The 25,634-nt window shown below is 39.9% G+C and overlaps 1 protein-coding gene across 3 annotated transcripts in view; it reads left to right on the forward strand.

Annotated features, from left to right (window-relative positions):
• LOC133621808 (noelin-2-like) overlaps positions 1-25,423 on the forward strand; it is a 57,486-nt gene extending 32,063 nt beyond the window's left edge. For 2 of the 3 annotated variants that reach the window (XM_061984182.1, XM_061984179.1), the window contains 5 exons: positions 5,112-5,331; positions 11,159-11,265; positions 12,443-12,619; positions 17,490-17,663; positions 24,229-24,838. In XM_061984182.1, coding sequence (XP_061840166.1) covers positions 5,112-5,331; positions 11,159-11,265; positions 12,443-12,619; positions 17,490-17,663; positions 24,229-24,549 — 999 coding nt within the window. In that variant the 3' untranslated portion in view covers positions 24,550-24,838. Of the gene's footprint in view, positions 1-5,111; positions 5,332-11,158; positions 11,266-12,442; positions 12,620-17,489; positions 17,664-24,228; positions 24,839-24,860 lie in introns of those variants that run through there. The other variant, XR_009817698.2, reaches the window with a different exon arrangement.
• Positions 25,424-25,634: the final 211 nt, after the last annotated feature.

Genomic DNA, 25,634 nt, shown 5'->3' on the forward strand with positions numbered 1-25,634 from the left:
TGGCAGCTGATATAGGCACCAGCACCCCCTGCAACCCCGAAAGAAGAAGCGATAAAACACCCCAGGAATCAGAATTTGATCATATATGTATATATTTTTGTTTTTTGTTTTTTAAGACAAAGGTTTGTGTTGGTATTATTGTCTGACTTCAACATTGTGGCTTTTTCTCTTTGTGTTTTCCCAATTTTTGCTGGTGTTTTTTGTTTTGTTTGTGTGTGCTTAGGCCCAATGACAACCGAGTCACGGGCCACAAATGGCCCCTATGCCGAACTTTGGGCACCACCTGCTGTAGAAGCTAACTGTCTATGACCACTATAGTCTTAGTACTGTAGTATATTTGTTCATGTTATGGTCACATATGGAGGACGCGTGTCACATGGTTGTCTTCCATCCATCCATCCATTTTCTACCGTTTATTCCCTTCGTGGGTGCGGGGGGCTCTGGAGCCTATCTCAGCTACAATCGGGCGGAAGGCGGCGTACACCCTGGACAAGTCGCCACCTCATCACAGGGCCAACACAGATAGACAGACAACATTCACACTCACCTTCACACACAAGGGCCAATTTTTGTATTTTTTTTTAGTGTTACCAATCAACCTATCCCCAGGTGCATGTCTTTGGAAGTGGGAGGAAGCCGGAGTACCCGGAGGGAACCCACGCAGTCACGGGGAGGTCATGTAAACTCCACACAGAAGGATCCCGAGCACAGGATCGAACCCAGGACCTAATTGTGAGGCAGACGCACTAATCCCTCTCCACCGTGCTGCTCGTGGTTGTCTTAAGTAGTAAAATCAGCTGTTCTTCTGGCGGGTTTTTCCTGTGTGATAAAAGAGGGGATAAAGGGGGAAATCCTTTACCTGCGGCCTCGTTTTACCATATATTACTTCCTTTGCATTAGTAAATTTTTACTCTTGTATTCACAACTCAGTGGCCTAGTGGTTAGAGTGTCCGCCCTGAGATCGGTAGGTTGTGAGTTCAAACCCTGGCCGAGTCATACCAAAGACTATAAAAATGGGACCCATTACCTCCTTGCTTGGCACTCAGCATCAAGAGTTGGAATTGGGGGTTGAATCACCAAAAATGATTCCCGGGCGCGGCCACTGCTGCTGCTCACTGCTCTCCTCACCTCCCAGGGGGTAAGGGTGATGGGTCAAATGCAGAGGATAATCTCACCACACCTAGTGTGTGTGACAATCATTGGTACTTTAACTTGAATAAATCCACACAAAACGGTACTTTGGAGCAATGTAGTATTTGGCTTGTTAGCTTTCCGCCATAGGCTAGCGATCCGCTCTGTTGCAACAGTCAGCCTTAATGCATTGTTGCAGCTTAATGATTTTTGAGCACGTCATGAAATGCGCGTTTGCGAGACGAGCAGGTGTTGTGCTCCGGGGTTGTGGGGCGGTGGTGTCGAGAGCCGCGGGATGTGAGGCTGAAGAGAGAGAGGCAGCGGCGTGCGGGCGTGTCCGGGGGTTAAAATGCTTGCCTGATTGTCTGTTGGTCACTGATGTGATATTACAAAAAAAAAAATCAAATATTTTCGCGATTGACCAGTAGGGTCCCAAAGATCGACGGGTTGGCGACTCCTGTTTTAGTGCATCTAGGACAGATAAACATGGTAGGCCATAGGCTACTAGAATCTAGCAGCTACACAACAGTTCAGAAGACAACAGCACACATGCTAGACGTATGTCATAATTGTCCTTAAGTGTACAATATTACACTTTGAAACAGCAAATTTGTTTATTTGAAAAAGTATCAAACACCCTATTTTTCGGAACATAGGGCACACCGGATTATAAGGCGCACTGCTGATGAGCGGGTCTAGTCAGTAGGGCTGCGAATCTTTGGGTGTCCCACGATTCGATTCAATATCGATTCTTGAGTCACGATTCGATTCTAAATCGATTTTTTTTTCGATTCAACGCGATTCTCGATTCAAATACGATTTTTTCCCGATTCAAAAGGACTCTCTATTCATTCAATACATAGGATTTCAGCAGGATCTACCCCAGTCTGCTGACATGCAAGCAGAGTAGTAGATTTTTGTAAAAAGCTTTTATAATTGTAAAGGACAATGTTTTATCAACTGATTGCAATAATGTAAATTTGTTTTAACTATTAAATGAACCAAAAATATGACTTATTTTATCTTTGTGAAAATATTGGACACAGTGTGTTGTCAAGCTTATGAGATGCGATGCAAGTGTAAGCCACTGTGACACTATTGTTCTTTTTTTTAATTTTTTTTATAAATGTCTCATGATAATGTCAATGAAGGATTTTTAATCACTGCTATGTTTAAGTTATAACTAATATTGATACGGTTGTTGATAATATTCATTTTTGTTTCACTACTTTTGGTTTGTGTCTCCTCAATTGCTCTGTTTATTGCAGTTCTGAGTGTTGCTGGGTCGGGTTTGGTTTTGGAATTGGATTGCATTGTTATGGTATTGCTGTGTATTGTTTTTTTGGATTGATTAATTAAAAAGAATTAAAAATGTAAATAAATAAAAATAAAAAAATAAAAAGATTTTTTAAAAAGGAGAATCGATTCTGAATCGCACAACGTGAGAATCGCGATTCGAATTCGAATCGATTTTTTCCCACACCCCTACTAGTCAGGTCGGATTATAAGGCGCATTAAAGGGGTCATATTATGATTTTTTTTCCTACCTTTAAAACACTTCCTTGTGGTCTACATAACATGTAATGGTGGTTCTTTGGTCAAAATGTTGCATAGATGATGTTTAACAGACCATCTTTAAACCGCCTTCTGACCGTCTCTACAGGATGCGCCGTTTTTTTTGCCGGTTTTATTTACATGCCTCCACTTTGTGGGCGGTCTTATTTATGTGCCTCCACTTCTAATGCGTCCTCTCTCCGCTGGTTTTTATTATCCCAGTAGTTTCTAGCGCTGACAGATATTAATGTTAGAAGTATATGCTACTTTGCATTACAAATGGCAACAGTGGAGAATGAATGTCCCACAACAAGAGGATAGAGAAAAAGAAGGAGCTTAATGGACTACAGTGATGGACACGCACACATTTTCGGGACCAATGCAGATCCCAAATACACATCAGCAGGTACCAATAGGTACGGACAGTTGGTTTTGCATAATATTGCGAAACAAAATACCAGATAATATGTCTCCTAATACAGTAGGTGCAAATTTGAGGTCTTTATACTCGCACCATAATAATACCTGTATGTTGAAGTACGGTACGTCTCACTACTGTAGCCGTAATGCTCCGACAATCCATCAAGCGGTGCGGCCTCATAGCTTACCAAAGTCGTACTGAAACATTTTAGCAGATCTTTGCGCACCGTATGTAATGTTCTATAGTCTCAATGAAACATCAACATTTTGGTGTTGCTTGCTAGCGTCGTTTATTGAACAGGCGTCAACTTGCAGTCCAAATATCTCTGTGTGGTCACACCTATCATTAAACTTAAACAAATAAAATTGCTTTGTGGTCGGTAAGCACAACCAGAATTAATAAGCACATTATTAGATGCCCCGGGTTATAAGGCTCACTGTTGATTTTTGAGAAAATTAAAGGATTTTAAGTGCGCCGTATAGTCCGAAAAATATGATAATTATAATAGTATATTATTTACACCTACAAAGTCTCCAAGGCAGAATCAAAAAAGTATCCAGTAACAAACGTGTCCGCATCACTCGGCCAAACAGCGTCATGAGCTTAACTTCATGAATTATTGTGGCCACTAGGTGTCGGCGAAAAAAACAATTACCATTCCACTTCAACTTAAAGACAGCATAGGTTCATTCCAGACAGTTAATAATACAAAGGTATTGTTTTTTTAGGAATTTTACCTGATTTTCTAACATTGCACACTACAAAATGATACAGGTACTGTATGTACAATTCGTGCTGATATCGTATCGGATCAATGTGGGTATTGGCCAATGTGGAAGGTCCGAACAAAGCGGTTGTACTCGACCTTAGAGGTTCCACTGTCTCCTACTTTTTGAAACTTTGCTTTGTTGTTGACAAAAACTGTGGGAGAGTACCGTAGCTAAAGAGGCGGAGCTCGACAGTGCTGCTTGCTGATTGGTGGACGGAGAGCGGTTCTACCAGAATGGTAGTAACCGCGGTGTTTTTCAACCACTGTGCCACGGAAATACAGTCTGGTGTGCCGTGGGAGATTGTGTAATTTCACCTAATTGGGTTAAAAATATTTTTTTGCAAACCGCAAATGTGCCGTTGTTGAGTGTCTGTGCTGTCTAGAGCTTGGCTGCATAACCATGTAATACTCTTCCATATCAGTAGGTGGCAGCAGGTAGCTAATTGCTTTGATAAATGTTTGTCGTGATCACAATATGCAGGTAGGCAGTGTGCAGGTAAAAAGGTATCTAATGCTTAAACCAAAAATAACAAAAGATGAGTGCAGCTAAGAAAAGGCATTGAAGCTTAGGGAAGGCTATGCAAAACTAAACTAAAACTGAACTGGCTACAAAGTAAACAAAAACAGAACGCTGGACTTACAGCACGTGGAGCAGACGGCGTCCACAAAGTACATCCGAACATGACATGAAAATCAACAATGTCCACACCAAGAAGGATAAAAACAACTTAGTCTTGATTGCTGAAACAAAGCAGGTGCGGGGAATAGCGTTCAAGGAAGACATGAAACTGCTACAGGAAAATACCACCAAAACAGGAGCGCAAGACCAGAACTAAAACACTACACACAGGAAAACATCAAAAAACTCCAAATAAATCCCGCCATGATGTGACAGGTGGTGACAGTACACCTACTTTGAGCTATAGTGATGCATGCTTGGTTATGGTTTGAATTCATATCCAACAATTGCGAGAACGACTTTTTACTGTCAATATCGGCTGCTGATTTTTTTTTTTTTTTTAACATTTTCTGCTTGTGGTGTGCCTCTGGTTTTTTTCAATGAAAAATATGTGCCTTGTCTCAGAAAAGGTTGAAAAACACTGCTCTATTGAAGTTTGCTCTTCTTTGATGACTGCTTTGGCAACGCCATGTCACACTATTTACAGACACAAACACAGCAGGAGTTACCATTTCACCGTGAAGTGAACCGGACTAAATTCCCTCCCGTCCCCTCAGGAGTTAAAGGGGCAGGTGACCCAGTTGCAGCCCCTGCTGTCCACGGCGGGCCAGTACAAGTCGGACCTGCAGACACTGGCCACCCTGCGCGCGGAGCTGCTCAACCTGTCCGTCATCCTGACGGCCATTCAGGAGGAGATTGGCGCGTACGACTACGAGGAGCTCCAGCAGAGGGTCCTGCTGCTGGAGACCAGACTGCACAGCTGCATGAACAAACTAGGTAACCACCGCCGCCGCCACAACCCGATCGGATTTGTGCTGCACAGTAGAATACATTCCGCGCCAACAATCCCGTCCGTCTTCGGCTGTTGTTGGCTTCCTGACGTGACTGCCACTGACAAGTTTATAAAGAATTTAGCGCGGTTGGCCGTGCGTGAGTCACTGTGATATTCAAATGAGTCTAGCGAACTCGAAACTTACATGCAATCATGCAGGCCACAACATTAGGAACACCGACGCCCAAAAGCACACGGCAGATCATTTGTGTCCCCAAGAAATACAATTTAGAAATATGCACTATAAAATTCACTGTATATTGTTTTATTCCTGATCGAATTGTATCGTTCAGTGGTTTTCAAACTTTTTTCACCTAATACCACCTCAGAAAAACTTGGCTCTCCAAATACCACCATCATGACCAACATTAAAATACAGTTCCATAGTAGGCCTAAGTATTCATTAATCGCAAATCCCATAGAGGTGATGAAAGGATGGTCAGCGCCTGAGAGCTGCGGCCAACCACCATGACCCCGCACTCCCTTCCCTCTATTGCTAGATATCTCGAGATGTATGTTGTAATATGTATATGTGCTTTGCTATGGAGGTTTTTTCCCACTCCAGACTGGGCCCCCTTAGGAGCCCAGTCTAGATTGTATTTTTTACTCATCCTTCCCCAGCGTTTTACCTTTTCCCCCATTTTTTACGGGGCGCCTTGTGGTGACTCATCAGCGTTCCTGTTCTGTAACGCTGTACACTGTTTGTTTGTCTAATCTTGAACGGGTTTGTGCTGAAAACAAAGTTTTGTTGTACTTGTGCAATGACAATAAAGACCTACCTATCTATCTATCTATCTATCTATCCATCTAAAAACAAGGCAGGGTTTTATTTAACAAGTATATTTAATATTTTTGGCCACTGTAACATTACACACAGTTTGAACAGTAACGCTGTGTTTGAATACAGGAAAATAAAACACTAAGTAAGTAATTATTCAAATAAAATTATTTGCACATAAAAGTTAAATCAGGGGTGTCAAACTCATTTTAGATCAGGGGCCACATGGAGAAAAATCTACTCCCAAGTGGGCCGAACTGGTAAAATCACGGCACGATAACTTAAAAATAAAGACAACTTCAGATTGTTTTCTTTGTTTAAAAATAAATCAAGCACATTCTGAACATGTACAAATCATAATGTTGTTGTTTTTTTTTTTTTACACTTACATGTTGCGGTTGATAATTTATTTGTTGTTATTTATATTTTCGGAATGAATTATGTTCATCAGTCAACTCATTGGTGTTAATTTTCAATCCATCAAGATGAAAAAATTATATCAAAATCAAATTACAGGATGTTAATAATAATAATAATAGATTTTATTTGTAGAAAGCACTTTACATTGAGCAAACAACCTCAAAGTGCTACAGTGTATTGAAGAAAAAAATATATAATAAAATAAATAAATAAATAAAAATAAAAACTAGTACAGCCTAATAGCTAGAACTAGTATGTATATATCTATAAAAAGGTTTTTTTGTTGTTTTTTTTAAAAAGAAGGGTTTTTAAGCCTTTTTTAAAAGCATCCACAGTTTGTGGTGCCCTCAGGTGGTCAGGGAGAGCATTCCACAGACTGGTTATTTATGTAGTTAGATCATTTTCCTCGACTGGTGTACTAACATCATGTGGTTTATTTTGTACATATGTAGCATCATCTATAAAGATACAAAGAATTGCTATTGCGACATCCAGTGGACACATTTAGAAATACAAAATTTTCAGGGTAATTTTTATACTTAGCAAAGTCATCTCGCAGTCACCTCAAAACCTGTTCGCGGGCCTGATCCGACCCTCGGGCCGTACATTTGACACCCCTGAGTTAAATAAACATTGTACTAAAATAAATATCAAAATACAGTTTTTAAAGATTAAATGAAAATGTACTTAAAAGGTAAAAAAATACTGTACTTGAAAAAAAATAATACAGGCTATGCATAGCTGCAGTTCTTGGCATTTCTTGAGTGTAGTTTCAAATGTAGTTTGTTCAATGTTTAACAGATGTTGTGGTTTCCCATGGCCTTAAAGGCATCATTTTTTCGTGCAGCTTTATCTGCCAATGTTTTTCTTTGTTTACATGTGTCCTGCGTGTTGATTGGCTGGGAAAGGGCGGGAAATGCGGAGAACATTCGGTTCCCACGCGCGTTGTGTGATAGAAATGACGGAGTAAGACGGTTCTGTTTGTGTTTTGTTTATTTTGGCGTCGACCATGGCCGACTGTGGTCGGATTGTAACGACTTCCATTGAAGGCTGACAAACCTTTGATAACAGCTGGAGTCACGTCATTACCATATTTAATTAGGTGATTCTTTGGCATACCACTTGATGGCGCCCGGTACCACAGTTTGAGAATCACTGGTGTAGTTCATAAATACAATTCAAGTGGTTCTTAACATTAACATTAACATTTAACAACTTTTCCACTATAGAGGGTCCCAGGGCCCACACATATATTACCACTGAATAAGTAATCTTACTCTTGATTTTAATAATATTCAATTATTATATATAACCTACGGTGTACAACCTTGTCAAATAATTTGAAACCAAGTGTTAATCACCAAGATTATTTATTTATCACATAAACCTTAGACTTAGGTCAGGTTGATTAGAAAAATAAATACTAAGCAAATATACTGCATAAGAAGGGACTCATGAATAACCGACGAAAAATAAATGTACATAAAATTATTATGTGCTAAAATAAATAAACTGAATTAATCATGAATATGTTTCCTAACCAAATTATTAATAAAATTAAAGTGCAAATGAAAATACAGCTTCTTCATGTTGGTCATAATTATAAGTCATTTTCGGCTGAGGAAGCTTTCTATGTTTTTATTTCACTAATTTTCCCACCGTAAATTTTTCCCTCAGTATCTTAAACAATCTGGCAGTGTCAATCAAAAGTGAGCTTTATTATATTTTCGTACACAGAATTTCCACATTAAATTGCATTGTGCCGGTGTACCTAATCAAGTGTCCAATAAACACTGATTGCCTTGCAAGACGACAACTCCAAATGAAACCTTAGATCAGGGTTGTCCAAACTTTTTGACTTGGGGGCCGCATTGGGTTAAAAAAAAAAAATTGGTTGAGGGCCGAAAGTAATGTAACTACATACATACAGTACATATATATATATATATATATATGTGTATGTGTATGTATGTATGTATGTATGTATATATATATATATATATATATATATATATATGTGTGTATATAGATGGATAGATAGTACTTTATTGATTCGTCCAGGAGAGTTCCCTCAAATATATGTATATATATGTAGATAGATAGATAGTACTTTATTGATTCCTTCAGGAGAGTTCCCTCTATGTGTATGTGTCTATATATATATATATATATATATATATATATATATATATATATATATATATATATATATATACATATATATATATTAGAGATGGCAGGCCGATATTATCGGCCGATAAATGCGTTAAAATGTAATATCGGAAATTATCGGTATCGTTTTTTTTTATTATCGTTATTGTTTTTTTTTTGTTTTTTTTATTAAATCAACATAAAAAACACAAGATACACTTACAATTAGTGCACCAACCCAAAAAACCTCCCTCCCCCATTTACACTCATTCACACAAAAGGCTTGTTTCTTTCTGTTACTAATATTCTGATTCTGCAAGGGATACAGTCCGTAAGCACACATGATTGTGCTTGCTGCTGGTCCACTAATAGTACTAACCTTTAACAGTTTTCATTAATTACTAGTTTCTATGTAACTGTTTTTATATTGTTTTACTCTTTTTTTATTCAAGAAAATGTTTTTAATTTATTTATCTTTTATTTTATTTTATTTTTTTAAAAGTACCTTATCTTCACCATACCTGGTTGTCCAAATTAGGCATAATATTGTGTTAATTTCACGACTGTATATATCGGTTGATATCGGTATCGGTTGATATCAGTTTTCATTAATTACTAGTTTCTATGTAACTGTTTTTATATTGTTTTACTCTCTTTTTTATTCAAGAAAATGTTTTTAATTTATTTATCTTATTTTATTTTATTTTTTTAAAAGTACCTCATCTTCACCATACCTGGTTGTCCAAATTAGGCATAATATTGTGTTAATTTCACGACTGTATATATCGGTTGATATCGGTATCGGTTGATATCGGTATCGGTAATTAAAGAGTTGGACAATATCAGAATATCGGCAAAAAGCCATTATCGGACATCCCTAATATATATATATATATATGTATATGTGTATATATATATATATGTGTGTGTATATATATATATATATATATATATATGTGTGTATATATATATATATATATATATATGTGTATGTGTATATATACATGTATATTCATATACAAATATATATTCATACACATAGATAAATATATATTTATATATGTATATATATATATACAGTCGTGATCGAAGGTTTACATACACTTGTAAAGAACATAATGTCATGGCTGTCTTGAGTTTCCAATAATTTCTACAACTCTTATTTTTTTGTGAGTGAAGTGAATTATATTTATATAGCGCTTTTCTCTAGTGACTCAAAGCGCTTTACATCGTGAAACCCAATATCTAAGTTACACTTAAACCAGTGTGGGTGGCACTGGGAGCAGGTGGGTAAAGTGTCTTGCCCAAGGACACAACGGCAGTGACTAGGATGGCGGAAGCGGGGATCGAACCTGCAACCCTCAAGTTGCTGGCACGGCCGCTATACCAACCGAGCTATACCGCCGATTGGAGCACATACTTGTTGGTCACAAAAAACATTCAAGTAGTTTGGTTCTTTTATGAATTTATTATGGGTCTACTGAAAATGTGAGCAAATGTGCTGGGTCAAAAGTATACATACAGCAATGTTAACATTTGGTCACATGTCCCTTGGCAAGTTTCACTGCAATAAGGCGCTTTTGGTAGCCATCCACAAGCTTCTGCTTGAATTTTTGACCACTCCTCTGGACAAAATTGGTGCAGTTCAGCTAAATTTGTTGGTTTTCTGACATGGACTTGTTTCTTTAGCATTGTCACCACGTTCAAGTCAGGACTTTGGGAAGGCCATTCTAAAACCCAAATTCTAACCTGATTTAGCCATTACTTTACCACTTTTGACGTGTGTTTGGGGTCATTGTTTTGGGGCTGATTACTTTAGGTTGTCCTGAAGAATTTGGAGGTAATCCTCCTTTTTCATTGTCCCATTTACTCTCTGTAAAGCACCAGTTCCATTGGCAGCAAAACAGGCCCAGAGCATAATACTACCACTACCATGCTTGACGGTAGGCTTGGTGTTCCTTGGATTAAAGGCCTCACCTTTTCTCCTCCAAACATATTGCTGAGTATTGTGGCCAAACAGCTACATTTTTGTTTCATCTGACCACAGAACTTTCCTTCAGAAGGTCTTATCTTTGTCCATGTGATGTCAGATGAAACAAAAATGTATAAGTTATAAACATTCATTCACTTTCTTCTTTCCTTCATGGATCTAAAATTTACCGCTGCCGGTATTTTCTTTTATATTTTTACTGTAATATTTTCAGAATGTGTTTATTTTATTTTTGGCCAAAAAAAGACAAAGAAAACAATCTGAAGTTGTCTTTATTTTTTAGTTTTATTGCCATGATTTGTGTGCACAGACTTTCCTTCATGCGGCCCCTGAGCTAAAATGAGTTTGACACCCCTAGTTTAGATCATCCATTTTTCTTTCTCTTTTGTTTTTAAAAGAGTAAACATGACAATGTTGTTTTTTTTCTGAGCAGGTTGCGGACGTCTGACAGCCGTCAGTGGTCCCATCACCGTTAAGGCGTCCGGGTCCCGCTTTGGCTCCTGGATGACTGACGCCATGATTCCCAGCTCTGACAGCAGGGTACGTGTTAGGGTCTGCACTCGTGTGTGTGTGTGTGTGTGTGTGTGTGTGTGTCTGACAAGTGGAGCAAGTGTTAAAATCCTTGTCAAATGCTCTCTCTTCTCTAAATGTATTTTTTTCCCGACTCGGCCGCTACAAGCTTTCGCCATTCCCGACATCTGCTGTTAAATATTTCAGCAGCCATTTGGTTGTAAAACGAAATGGTTGTTTTAAAAATCACGCACGCACATTTCCGCTTTTTATGTTGAGGGCGCATGTTAAGGCAGTTGTCAAGGCAACTGTCTCCCAGTTTCAAGGTGTGATTTATATCACCATGGTGACCCTGCGCCTGTTGCTTGCTGGAGCGCCTCCCTGGAGAGGTGAAGGAGTGGTGCACAGCAGCAACATCCAGAATATTCCCACTTATTCCAAGTCTTTCCCGGTTGCAGCTACCATTTTTTAGCATGACATTGACTCAGAACGATTATAAAGCCTTTTTTTCACACCAAACAATATTAAAGGGGAACTGCACTTTTTTGGAATTTTGCCTGTCATTCACAATCCGTAATGCATCGTAAATAAACGCTAGCAAAAGTCAGCTATAAATGGAGGTAATGGTATTTGCTCTATAGTGCCCATAAAGCGCTCTTAAAAACCTCCAAAAACCTCCATCAATGTTGTATATACACGCTGTAAGTACCGTATTTTTCGGAGTATAAGTCACACTGGCCGAAAATGCATAATAAAGAGGGAAAAAACATATATAAGTCGCATTTTTGGGGGAAATGTATTAAATTTAATAAAATTAAAAATTAAATTAAATTTGTTAAAAATATCCTTTGTTGCCAATGTGTCCGGATACAAGGTGGCAAGTTTCAACTTGATTTGTGTTGCGCTTTCATGAGCACGTAGTCGAATGTGAGAGTGGCGCCATTAGGAAAATTGGAGATGATGGAGTCCTATTTAGGAGAAGAAAGGGATACGCAGTTCAAAGAGGAGAGAAATCAGTTGGTATTTTGGATTTTACGAAGCACAAAACATGTTTCTGTGTTGCGAAAGAAGTGCTGCAATCTGTCACCTTTGTGTCTATATGCCTTAGTGGGGATGTGCTGACACTGCACATTGATGTTGGTAGAAGAGAGCGTCCTTTCACTGCTTCCTCATCCTCATCGGTTCTATTGGATCTCGTTTGCATCAGGTGTGGTCCATGGACGGCTATTACAAGGGCAGGCGCGTGCAGGAGTACAGAACCATGGCCGACTTCACCAAGGGCCAGAACTTTGTGCAGCACCTGCTGCCACACCCCTGGGCCGGGACCGGTCACGTGGTCTACAACGGCTCGCTGTACTACAACAAGCACCAGAGCAACATCCTGGTAGGTTGCAATACTTCCCATTGAATTGACATGAACTATTCTTCGTGTTAGAGGAATATTTTCCCACCTTTTGGCAGAATAGAACACCTTAGAAATCACTAGCTTTGACCCTCCTTCTGCTCGAAGAGATGAGCTCACCTTGTTTTGTTACCTATGCAGTCACACACACACACTCCATATTGCGGCATTCATATTAGTCTAGACTCATATATATACGTATATACATACATATATATATATATATATATATATATATATATATATACATATACACAAACCCCATTTCCATATGAGTTGGGAAATTGTGTTAGATGTAAATATAAACGGAATACAATGATTTGAAAATCCTTTTCAACCCATATTCAATTGAATGCACTACAAAGACAAGATATTTGATGTTCAAACTCATAAACTTAATTTTTTTTTGCAAATAATAATTAACTTAGGATTTCATGGCTGCAACACGTGCCAAAGTAGTTGGGAAAGGGCATGTTCACCACTGTTACATCACCTTTTCTTTTAACAACACTCAGTAAACGATTGGGAACTGAGGAAACTAATTGTTGAAGCTTTGAAAGTGGAATTTCTTCCCATTATTGTTTTATGTAGAGCTTCAGTCGTTTAACACTCCGGGGTCTCCGCTGTCGTATTTTACGCTTCATAATGCGGCACACATTTTCGATGGGAGACAGGTCTGGACTGCAGACGGGCCAGGAAAGTACCCGCACTCTTTTTTTTTTACGAAGCCACGCTGTTGTAACACATGCTGAATGTGGCTTGGCATTGTCTTGCTGAAATAAGCAGGGGCGTCCATGAAAAAGACCGCGCTCAGATGGCAGCATATGTTGTTCCAAAACCTGTATGTACCTTTCAGCATTAATGGTGCCTTCACAGATGTGTAAGTTACCCATGCCTTGGGCACTAATGCACCCCCATACCATCACAGATGCTGGCTTTTGAACTTTGCGTCGATAACAGTCTGGATGGTTCGCTTCCCCTTTGGTCCGGATGACACGATGTCGAATATTTCCAAAAACAATTTGAAATGTGGACCCGTCAGACCACAGAACACTTTTCCACTTTGCATCAGTCCATCTTAGATGATCTCAGGCCCAGAGAAGCCGGTGGCGTTTCTGGATGTTGTTGATAAATGGCTTTCGCTTTGCATAGTAGAGTTTTAACTTGCACTTACAAATGTAGCGACAAACTGTATTTGGAGACAGTGGTTTTCTGAAGTGTTCCTGAGCCTATGTGGTGATATCCTTTAGAGACTGATGTCGGTTTTTGATACAGTGCCGTCTGAGGGATCGAATGTCATGCCGCTTACGTGGAGTTATTTCTCCAGATTCTCTGAACCTTTTGATATTATGGACCGTAGATGTTGAAATCCTTAAATTTCTTGCAATTGCACTTTGAGAAACGTTGTTCTTAAACTGTTTGACTATTTGCTCATGCAGTTGTGGACAAAGGGGTGTACCTCGCCCCATCCTTTCTTGTGAAAGACTGAGCATTTTTTGGGAAGCTGTTTTCATACCCAATCATGGCACCCACCTGTTCCCAATTAGCCTGCACGCCTGTGGGATGTTCCAAATAAGTGTTTGATGAGCATTCCTCAACTTTATCAGTATTTATTGCCACCTTTCCCAACTTTTTTGTCACGTGTTGCTGGCATCAAATTCTAAAGTTAATGACTATTTGCAAAAACAAAAAATGTTTATCAGTTTGAACATCAAATATGTTGTCTTTGTAGCATATTCAACTGAATATGGGTTGAAAATGATTTGCAAATCATTGTATTCCGTTTGTTTTTACATCTAACACAATTTCCCAACTCATATGGAAACAGGGTTTGTGTGTGTATATATGTATGTGTATATATATATATATATATATATATATATATATATATATATATATATATATATATATGTATGTGTGGGAAAAAAATCACAAGACTATTTCATCTCTACAGGCCTGTTTCATGAGGGGGGGTACCCTCAATCGTCAGGAGATTTTAATGGGAGCATTCGCATACCATGGTTTATATAGGGCACAGAGTGGGTGGGTACAGGCTGGCCTAGGGGCGTGGTGATTGGCTCATGTGTTACCTAGGAGGTGTTTCCGTCTATGGCGGCATGTTGTTACAATTTCGCTGCGCTTGTTGAGGGATGACAGGTCTGGACCGTAAATAATAAACAGTTTCTCTTTCAAGCATAGGTTGCATCTTTTATTACCACTATTGTAAGGTGTGCTGGATGCAAGAATTTGCCATGTTATTGAATATTCAACATTATTGTCTTTGAGGTCCCAAATGTGTTTGCTGAGTTCTGTGGTATTTCGCAGGTTTTTGTTCCTGAAAGAAGCCTTGTGATTGTTCCATCTGGTTTTGAATTCTCCCTCGGTTAATCCTACATTTGTGTCGGATGTGTTAATGTCCTTGCATATTACCTTAGATTGGTAGACAACTGATGTTTGTAAGCACCCCCCGTTGAGGGGGCAATCAGGTTTCTTTCGGCAATTACATCCTTTGTTGGTTTTGGAGTCGCTCTGTCTGAGGGTCGACGGCTCATTTGCAATTGTTTTGTTGTGGTTTGAGATGATTTGTCGTATATTGTTCATGCAGCTGTAGCTCAATTTAATGTTGTTCTTGTTGAATACTTTTCTTAGGATGTTGTCTTTGGGGAAGTGTTTGTCAATCAGATTGAGGAATTTGTGTCCAATGTTCGTTGAGACGTTTTTGCTGTATGGGGGGTTGTACCAGATGATGTTTCGTTTTCTGTTCTTTTTTGGTTGGTTTCCTGGCGTGGGTTCAAAGGTGAGGGTGAAATTGTATCCGCTTTCATCAAGGGCTTTTTGGTACGGGGGGGTTGCTTGGTCAAATTCAGCTTTGCTAGATGGCAGCATCGATAGCCTTTTATTGATTCCGGTAGGTATTCTTTTCGTGGTGGTGGGTGGGTGGTTGCTGTCATGGTGCACGTATTGGAGTGTTGTGTTGGGTTTCGTGAATGGTTGGTAGCTGTTATTTCTCAGGTTGAAAGTGACGTCAAGGAAGTTGACGGTTTGCTTGTTGGCTTCAATCGTGATCCGTAGGCCGTTCTCTTTGAAAATTTGGCATATGCGCTTCTTGGTATTCTCGCTGCTCCTTGGTGAGGCGCGACACACTGCCAGTCCGTCATCACGGTAAATACCAAGGTTCAGATTGAGGCTAGCGAGTTTCCTCCTCTCCCAGCTCGCTAGCCTCAATCTGAACCTTGGTGTATATATATATATATATATATATATATATATATATATATATATATATATATATATATATATATATATATATATATATATATATATATATATATACATATATATATATATATATATATATATATATATATATATATATGTGTGTGTGTGTGTGTGTGTATATCCATCCATCCATTTTCTACCGCTTGTCCCTTTTGGGGTTGCGGGGGGTGCTGGAGCCTATCTCAGCTGCATTTGGGCGGAAGGTGGGGTACACCCTGGATAAGTCGCCACCTCATCACAGGGCCATATATATATATATATATATTTATTAATTATATATGTATATATATATTTATTATATATGTATATATAGATATGTATGTATGTATGTATGGATATATATATATATGTGTGTTTATACTGTATGTATATATACTGTATACACACGCATACATATATACGTGTATATATGTATATATATTTATATATATGTATATACATTTATATTATATAATTTATTATATATTATATACATTTTTCCCCAAGTACCACCATAATGACCAACATTAAAATACAGTAGTGCAGTAGGTCTAAATATTAATTAAAACAAAGCAGAAGTATTTTTGATATTTTGGCCACTGTTACATTGCACACAGTTTGAACATTAGAATGCTAACATTTTGAACCAATTTTACAGCCCAACACCTGCGAGTCATATAAAATGGTACTTGACACATGCTAACTGTGAGCATGCTAACTTTTTTTAGCCAATATTGCAGCGGAACGCCTTGTATTCTTAACTTGGCATTTGACCCATGCTGGCTGTCGGTGCCAACTCTTTAAACCAAGTTTCACAATCAATTACAATTTACAACTGAACTCCTCAGGGTCATATGACTGTTACTTCCATCCATCCATCCATTTTCTACCGCTTGTCCCTCACGGGGTCATGGGGGGTCCGGGGGCCTATCTCAGCCGCATTCTTGAAACGTGCTAAAGTTAGCATTCCAGCGTGTTAACTTAGCCAATTTTACAGTCAAACACCTTAGTGTCATATAACTTGGTACCTGACATAATGTTAACTGTTAGTATGCTAATGTTAGCGTTCTAACATTAAAATGCTAACTTTTTTAGCCAATTTTACAGCCGAAGGCCTCGGAGTCATATAACATGGTACTTGACACATTCTAACTGCTAGCATGCTAACGTTAGCACTTGCGCATATCAGCGGCGTGCACACTTCAGCATTGACACGCCATATCTCCCCAAATTGCATATTGTAGTTTTTCAGTGTAATGTTCTAATCCGGAATGCTTTTTATTTTGTCTTCGGAATGTGTCGCTGGCCAATAAAAAAAAATTCTGCAAATGGACACCCCTGGTTTACAGTAACACAAATCGACATTTTTATTTTATTATTCACAGCTTTTCTGTATTCATGAGGGGTCTTGGAACATAACCCCTACATCTAGCAGGGGTCGACTTTATATTATTCATCTTCTTCTCTTCTCGCCGCCTTCTTCTCCTGATTTGGAAGACAAAGCAAAACGCATGACCAGAGTCAACCCTGCGAGTTTTCGCACGCCTTCATAAATACCGTGAATTAATTTCAATGCGTTTTCGTTGTGTTCCAGGTCCAGTATCACTTCCGCTCGCGCAGCGTGATGCTCCAGCGCAGCCTGAGCGGCGCGGGCTACAACAACACCTTCCCCTACAGCTGGGGGGGCTCCTCTGACATTGACCTCATGGCCGACGAGACGGGCCTGTGGGCCGTCTACACCTCCATCCCCAACGCTGGGAACATCGTGGTAAGACTCACACATTATTAGCTATTAACGTTATAGATGGGAATCTTTTTGCACCTCACGATTCGATTCCGATTCTTGGGGTGATCAATCCAACACAGTTTTTTTTAATATATATAATTGTTATGTAAATGATAATAAAACATTTTCAGGTTACAAAAGGTCCTCTTGGCTGCTGACTCAGTGGCCTAGTGGTTAGAGTGTCCGCCCTGAGATCGGTAGGTCGTGAGTTCAAAAACCCCGGCCGAGTCATACCAAAGACTATAAAAATGGGACCCATTACCTCCCTGCTTGGCACTCAGCATCAAGGGTTGGAATTGGGGGTTAAATCACCAAAAATTATTCCCGGGCGCGGCCACCGCTGCTGCTCACTGCTCCCCTCACCTCCCAGGTGGTGATCAAGGGTGATGGGTCAAATGCAGAGAATAATTTCGCCACACCTAGTGTGTGTGACAATCATTGGTACTTTAACTTAACATACAACTTATCTGTACAGTGTTGGTGTAAAAAACTTATTTTTTTATTATTATTTACAAAAATCCTACAATGTTGATCAATCTTAGACTTAGACTTTAATGATCCACAAGGGAAATTGTTCAATACAGTAGCTCAGTTACAATGATGGAAAGTGTAAGGATGGAAAGGACAATGCAGGTATAAATAGACTAAATATAGCGATATAAAATATAACATATATACGAATATATACATAATATGTGTACAGTATTATATATATATATACAGCTATATTATATTATGTCTATTATATTATGTCAATCTAATAAAAGAACATAGAGCAACTCCAACGCAATTGAAATAGAATTGTACAAAGCAATTGAGAATACATACAAATACAATACGGAAAAAAGGAAAACCAAAAAATTGATAAAAGAAAGAGTTTCAATCATCATCCATCCATCTTCTTCCGCTTATCCGAGGTCGGGTCGCGGGGGCAGCAGCCTAAGCACGGAAGCCCAGACTTCCCTCTCCCCAGCCACTTCGTCCAGCTCCTCCCTGGGGATCCCGAGGCGTTCCCAGGCCAGCCGGGATATATAGTCTTCCCAACGTGTCCTGGGTCTTCCCCGTGGCCTCCTACCGGTCGGACGTGCCCTAAACACCTCCCTAGGGAGGTGTTCGGGTGGCATCCTGACCAGATGCCCGAACCACCTCATCTGGCTCCTCTCGATGTGGAGGAGCAGCGGCTTTACTTTGAGTTCCTCCCGGATGGCAGAGCTTCTCACCCTATCTCTAAGGGAGAGCCCCGCCACCCGGCGGAGGAAACTAATTTCGGCCGCTTGTACCCGTGATCTTGTCCTTTCGGTCATGACCCAAAGCTCATGACCATAGGTGAGGATGGGAACGTAGATCGACCGGTAAATCGAGAGCTTTGCCTTCCGGCTCAGCTCCTTCTTCACCACAACGGATCGATACAGCGTCCGCATTACTGAAGACGCCGCACCGATCCGCCTGTCGATCTCACGATCCACTCTTCCCTCACTCGTGAACAAGACTCAATCATAATAATAATAATATAAATAATGGTTGTTTAAAGCTTTAAATCCAAAAACTGATTCTCTTTGAAAAAAATGCTCAACAATTTTTTTTAAATAATTTCTTGAAAATTATGAGTCGATTTAGAATCGGAATAAATAAAAATCGCAATTGGGATATGAATCAATTTTTTTTAGCACCCTAATAATTACACAGTGGAACCTCCATTTACGAACTTAATTGGTTCTTCAGTAAGGTTCGTAAATCAAAAAGTTTGTATAGTGAAGCTCATTTTTCCATTAAAAAAAACTATGTAAATGTTACGCTGGGCTTCAGCCGGAGTAGGACCCCAACGCAGAGAAGAAATTAAGTTAAGTTAAAGTTAAAGTCCCAATGATTGTCACACACACACTAGGTGTGGTGAAATGTATCTTCTGCATTTGACCCATCCCCTTGATCACCCCCTGGGAGGTGAGGGGAGGAGTGGGCAGCAGCGGTGCCGCGCCCGGTAATCATTTTTGGTGATTTAACCCCCAATTCCAACCCTTGATGCTGAGTGCCAAGCAGGGAGGTAATGGGTCCCATTTTTAAAGTCTTTGGTATGACTCGGCCGGGGTTTGAACTCACAACCTACCGATCTCAGGGTGGACACTCTAACCACTAGGCCACTGATATAATAATAAGAATAATAACAAAAAGAGCACTCAAAAAGGAGTGAGGGAAAATAACTAAACACACAAAAGGTGTAGAGAGGAAACTGATAGCACTACATGGCAGCGCCGGGGCTGAGCCACAGGAAGGAGAAGCGTGAGTGGAGCCAAAGCAGAGGACTACTGGAAGGTTGAACCATCAGGAATCTACTGGCGCCGAGTGAATGGACTGGAGAGCTTAAGTTGTCAGGAGGAAATGGGTATGAAGTGAGCGCGCATGTGGCTCTGCCTAATGACCCAGAAAGCAGGCACTGCAACAAAAAACAGACCAGCGGCAGAAGAGCTGCCAGATCATGACAGTAAATATGAATAATGGGTTCCAGCTCTGACAAAAGTCCATATTTTAGTGAAGGTTTGTAGACTGAACATAATATAAAGTGCTACACCTATATATCAAAAATACATAACAAGGAAGTGATTATTGATATAGCCCTAAATCACAAGTGTCTCAAAGGGCTGCACAAGCCACAACGACATCCTCGGTACAGAGCCCACATAAGGGCAAGGAAAAACTCAACCCAATGGGACGTCGATGTGAATGACTATGAGAAACCTTGCAGAGGTAGTCTTTTTCTCCGCAGTGAAATAAGTCTGTTTTGGCATCTTTTCCCAGTAAAGTCCGTTTTCATCACAATTAAAACCTGCTTTTGTACAAAGCCTGCTTTCTCGATTTTTCCGTAGTTGCAAGCGCCGTTAATGTACTCCTTGCAAATAGACTTTTTTTTAACTCTCCAGCAATTCCCTCCATTTTTTCACGCTGGTCTGTTGTCTTTTTAGGACTCTTATTTAGTTAGCAAAATGGACAAAAATTGTCAAAAAACACAGAAAAGGCACACTGAGAAGGGACTATAGTGCACTGCACAGCAAGTCCGCCTCCCCTATAATGCTGTGCCCTGCTTTTTGCCTGCAGGCGCGACACAAAATGAATGAATGAATGAAGCGTTCGTACAGAGACATGGTTCACATACGGAGGCATGTTCGGCTCCATCTAAAAGTGTGTAAATCGAAAAGGGGCTCATAAATGGAGGTTTCACTGTACTACTTATTTAAGCACTCATTAAATGTAACAGTCGACAGGGAATTAATCTGTTCCAGGGGCAAACTAAAAAAAACAAAAATCGCATTTGAGTGTTCTTATCTGTCATACAAGTGAAAGAAGTGTACTATACCATAGGGTTGTCAAAAATATATGTTTTTTATTGAATCGTGATTCTTATTTGTAAAGATTCTTAATCAATTCGAAAAATAATTAAAGCTTTTTTTTCTTCTTTTTTTTTTTCCTGTCCAGCCACTTTATTAAATGTTTGGGTAGAATTTTATTAAACAAAACCAGTTTTCTTTTAAGTAATATAGAAATGTATCAGAGCTGTTTATCAATTCTATGGAGGACTGTAGTTAATCATAGAACTGGCACCCAATATTATTTTAAAAAAGCATGGTTTTTAAATCAAGAATCAATTCTGACTCGAATCGTTACCCTTTTGGTGCCCAAAGATTCACAGCCCTACTATATAATGCAACTGAAATAAAGTAAAACTAGTCACTGTTTGAGGACACTTGAATGACGTAATGAAGAAGAAACAGGAAGTTGTTGTATAGCTAGTTCGACACTAATAAGTGTATTGTACTTTGTCAGTGTATGTCATTCATGTTAAATTTATTATCATAATTAGCAGGAAGTTCTGTTTCCTGTTCTATGGTTATCGTCACACTTTCTTCGTCTTTAGCTAACACTGGTTTCCTTCTGCGTTGTCCTTACGCACAAAAAAGTAAAAATCAAACATTTGAGGTTAAAGTTATTCATCTTGGCAACAGTAAAATTGACCCTAATGTGTGAATGTGAATGTTGTCTGTCTATCTGTGTTGGCCCTGTGATGAGGTGGCGACTTGTCCAGGGTGTACCCCGCCTTCCGCCCGATTGTAGCTGAGATAGGCTCCAGCACCCCCGCGACCCCGAACGGGACAAGCGGTAGAAAATGGATGGATGGATCTTATATCAGGGTTTCCAAACTCTTTGGCCGCATTGAGCTAAAAAAAATTTGGCCGGGGGCCCAAAGCCAACTGCACGGAAAGTAAGTGTGTGTGTGTGTGTGTGTGTGTGTGTGTGTGTGTGTGTGTGTGTGTGTGTGTGTGTGTGTGTGTGTGTGTGTGTGTGTGTGTGTGAGAATTAACATTTTTTTTTATATAGCCCTTATTCACAAATGTCTCAAAGGGCTGTGCAAACCACTACGATCCCACATCAGGGCAAGAGAAAAACTCAACCCAATGCGAACAATGAGAAACCTTGGAAAGGACCGGTACAATGGATGTGGATACGGTTAATAATGTGAGAGTCCAGTCCATAGGGAGGTCAACCCATTAGGTATTAATATAATGGATATATCATTAATATAATTGGATATATAATTAATATAATGGCTATATAATTAATACAATTGGATATTAAGAGTATTTGAAAGGTGGACTCCTACCTTGTTTACTTCTTAAAGTTTTGTAATCAATCAGAAATATCAAAGCCGTTAAAACGCGCCAAACATGGATAAGTGTGGAGAGTGTTTTAAATGTTTCCCATCATGCACTCTAATGGATTTAAATGGGTCTAATTTAGAATTTTGAATTTTAAATTTTTTTTGTACGTTTTTCATAATATATCATAATATCCACAATGTTCATGTGTGACCATGTATATTAATTAACCTTTGTGTTAGTTGCATTTTTTTTCACCATGACTAGGGAAGGTTGTTTGGATTGTGTCGTATAAGTGAATGCTGTGCTGTTATCTTAACCTCTTAAGGCCCAAGCTGTTTGTTTACATGCTTTTTTTTATTGCTCTTTGCTATTTGGTCTTATTGGACCCTAAATAGAATAAAAACTAAAAATCATCTTTTGATATGATGTTCTTAGTTCATAAGTTCACAAACATGTACTTCATGTGTAGTGACATGCTAATTTTTATTGTTACACTTTTCTTTCCAAATTCCATTGTGTTATACTCTTCTGACACCACCAGATGGCAGTATAATTATCCACATAAGCGACTATAAGACCCCAATTCAGTAGTGTACAAAATTTTTGAAACAAGAGCTAAAAGGTGCTATCCATGCATGTGGCCACTAAGGCCTTTAGGTTCAAGTATTTTCAAGGGTCATTGATCTGATTTACTCACATTGTCCACAAGATGGCAGCAAATATGCAGCATTCAGTGACCGCCTGGTGTTTAAGATTATTTTGAAAGCGCCACATCTAGCGGGCCAAAATGAAGAGGCCCGGCCGTGGTTTGGACACCACTGATCTTAGATATTCACTGAGCTGAAGTCTCATGAGATTTGCCAAAGTCACGCGTAATGTTCTTAATGCCAATAGTTTGAAATCGAGGTTGAACCTCGGGTTTACTCAAATGTAATAATTAAAATATTAGTATATTAAAATACACTAATTCATAGATGTCATTCTATTATACAAAGGTCAGTAAATGATGTATATATTTGTAAACGCTCTGAAGTGGGAAAGGAGTAGGATTAAAAGTGAAGTGAATTACATTTATATAGCGCTTTTTCTCAAGTGACTCAAAGCGCTTTACATAGTGAAACCCAATATCTAAGTTACATTTAAACCAGTGTGGGTGGCACTGGGAGCAGGTGGGTAAAGTGTCTTGCCCAAGGACACAACGGCGGTGACTAGGATGGCGGAAGCGGGGATCGAACCTGCAACCCTCAAGTTGCTGGCACGGCCGCTCTACCAACCGAGCTATGCCGCCCCAAAATAAGCTTTGCTTCTTCCTACTCCTTTTCGGACATGATGTAAAGTGAATGATATGAAATTGTGTGATGTATTATACTGTAAGTGTGTTCATGTTCGAAATAAACTAAAGAAAGAAAGAAAGAAGATAAGGTCCTTTCTTTCCTTTTTTTTTTTTTTATAGATAAGATAAATAAATATTTTCTTGGATAAAAGGGAAAGTAAAACAATATAAAAATAATTACATAAGGGAGAAAAAAGAAAGAAAAAATAGTAATTAAATGAAAATGTTAGTGGACCAGCAGCACAAACAATCAAGTGTGCTTCAGGGACTGTGTTGTGTCCCTTGCAGAAATGTTGTCCATGTTGTGGGAACCAGAATATTGATAGCAGAAAGAAACAACCCCTTTTGTGTGAGTGGGTGTGTATGAGTGTGAATGGGGGAGGGAGGGTTGTTTTTTTTGGGTTGATTCACTAGTTGAAAGTGTATCGTGTGTTTTTTTTCTATGTTGATTTAATTTTAAAAAAAAAAAAAGAAAGAAAGAAAAACAAGAAAAAATGTGGCGATAAAATGGTTTAAAAAAGGGTCAGTTGCTATGATATGTCGTGATGTCTTCCCGGCCCTGCAGGTGAGTCGCTTGGACCCCCGCTCGCTGGACGTCCTGCGCAGCTGGGACACGGGCTTCCCCAAGCGCAGCGCGGGCGAGGCCTTCATGATCTGCGGCGTCCTCTACGTCACCAACTCCCACCTGGCGGGCGCCAAGGTGCACTACGCCTACAACACCAACACGTCCACGTACGAATACACGGACGTGCCCTTCCACAACCTCTACTCGCACATCAGCATGATGGACTACAACCCCCGCGAGAGGGCGCTCTACACCTGGAACAACGGACACCAGGTGCTCTACAACGTCACACTATTCCACGTCATACGCACCGACGGCTAGGCCGCCTCTCGCTTCGACCGCAGCACCGTCTGCCCGCCGAGTGGCGGCTCAGCGCGCTAACGCGTCGCTCTGAAGAGTCACCGCAGAGCGCCGCCGCCACAGCGAGGACGCCATGAGAACAAAGTCGGGCCCCCTGAGCTCATCCATATTCTATTTAACCCCCCCCCCACTCGTGTCTGAGCGTTGAGCGACAACAAAGCGGCCGAACGCCTTTTAAACTTCGGGTTTGTCATGTGATCGTGTTCAGTCAGCATGGTTGTTTTCTTTCAATAAACTCCACTAAACTTCACGACTCTCTTCTTCTTTTTCAGAGACGTTCGCCTCGCTCACAAGGTCCCACAGTCAGGCTGAGGAAAATGTCCGCCCCTTGTAAGAGAATAAAAGACTCACATCCAGGTAACATTAGCGTCAGCATTAGCATCCGTGCGATGTGAGTCGACAGATCGTAGCTGCAGGTTAACTGGAATAACTGTTTGCCGTACGTGCAAGTTAACTTTAGCGGGCTAGATTGCTAATTTTTAGTAGAGATGTCCGATAATATCGGACTGCCGATATTATCGGCCGATAAATGCTTTAAAATGTGATATCGGAAATTATCGGTAAAATGTATGACTTTTTAAAACGCCGCTGTGTACACAGACGTAGGGAGAAGTACAGAGCGCCAATAAACCTGAAAGGCACTGCCTTTGCGTGCCGGCCCTATCACACACACGAGTGAATGCAAACATACTTGGTCAACAGCCATACATGTCACACTGAGGGTGGCCGTATAAACAACTTTAACACTGTTACAAATATGCACCACACTGTGAACCCACATCAAACAAGAATGACAAACACATTTCGGGAGAACATCCGCACCGTAACACAACAGAACAAATACCCAGAACCCCTTGCAGCACTAACTAGTCTGTCACGCTACAATATACACCCCCCGCTACCCCCGCCCACCTCAACCTCCTCATGCTCTCTCAGGGAGAGCATGTCCCAAATTCCAAGCTGCTGTTTTGAGGCATGTTAAAAAAAATAATGCACTTTGTGACTTCAATAATAAATATGGCAGTGCCATGTTGGCATTTTTTTCC

The sequence above is a fragment of the Nerophis lumbriciformis genome, linkage group LG25, assembly GCF_033978685.3.
Source record: "Nerophis lumbriciformis linkage group LG25, RoL_Nlum_v2.1, whole genome shotgun sequence".
NCBI classification, from domain to species: Eukaryota; Metazoa; Chordata; class Actinopteri; order Syngnathiformes; family Syngnathidae; genus Nerophis; species Nerophis lumbriciformis.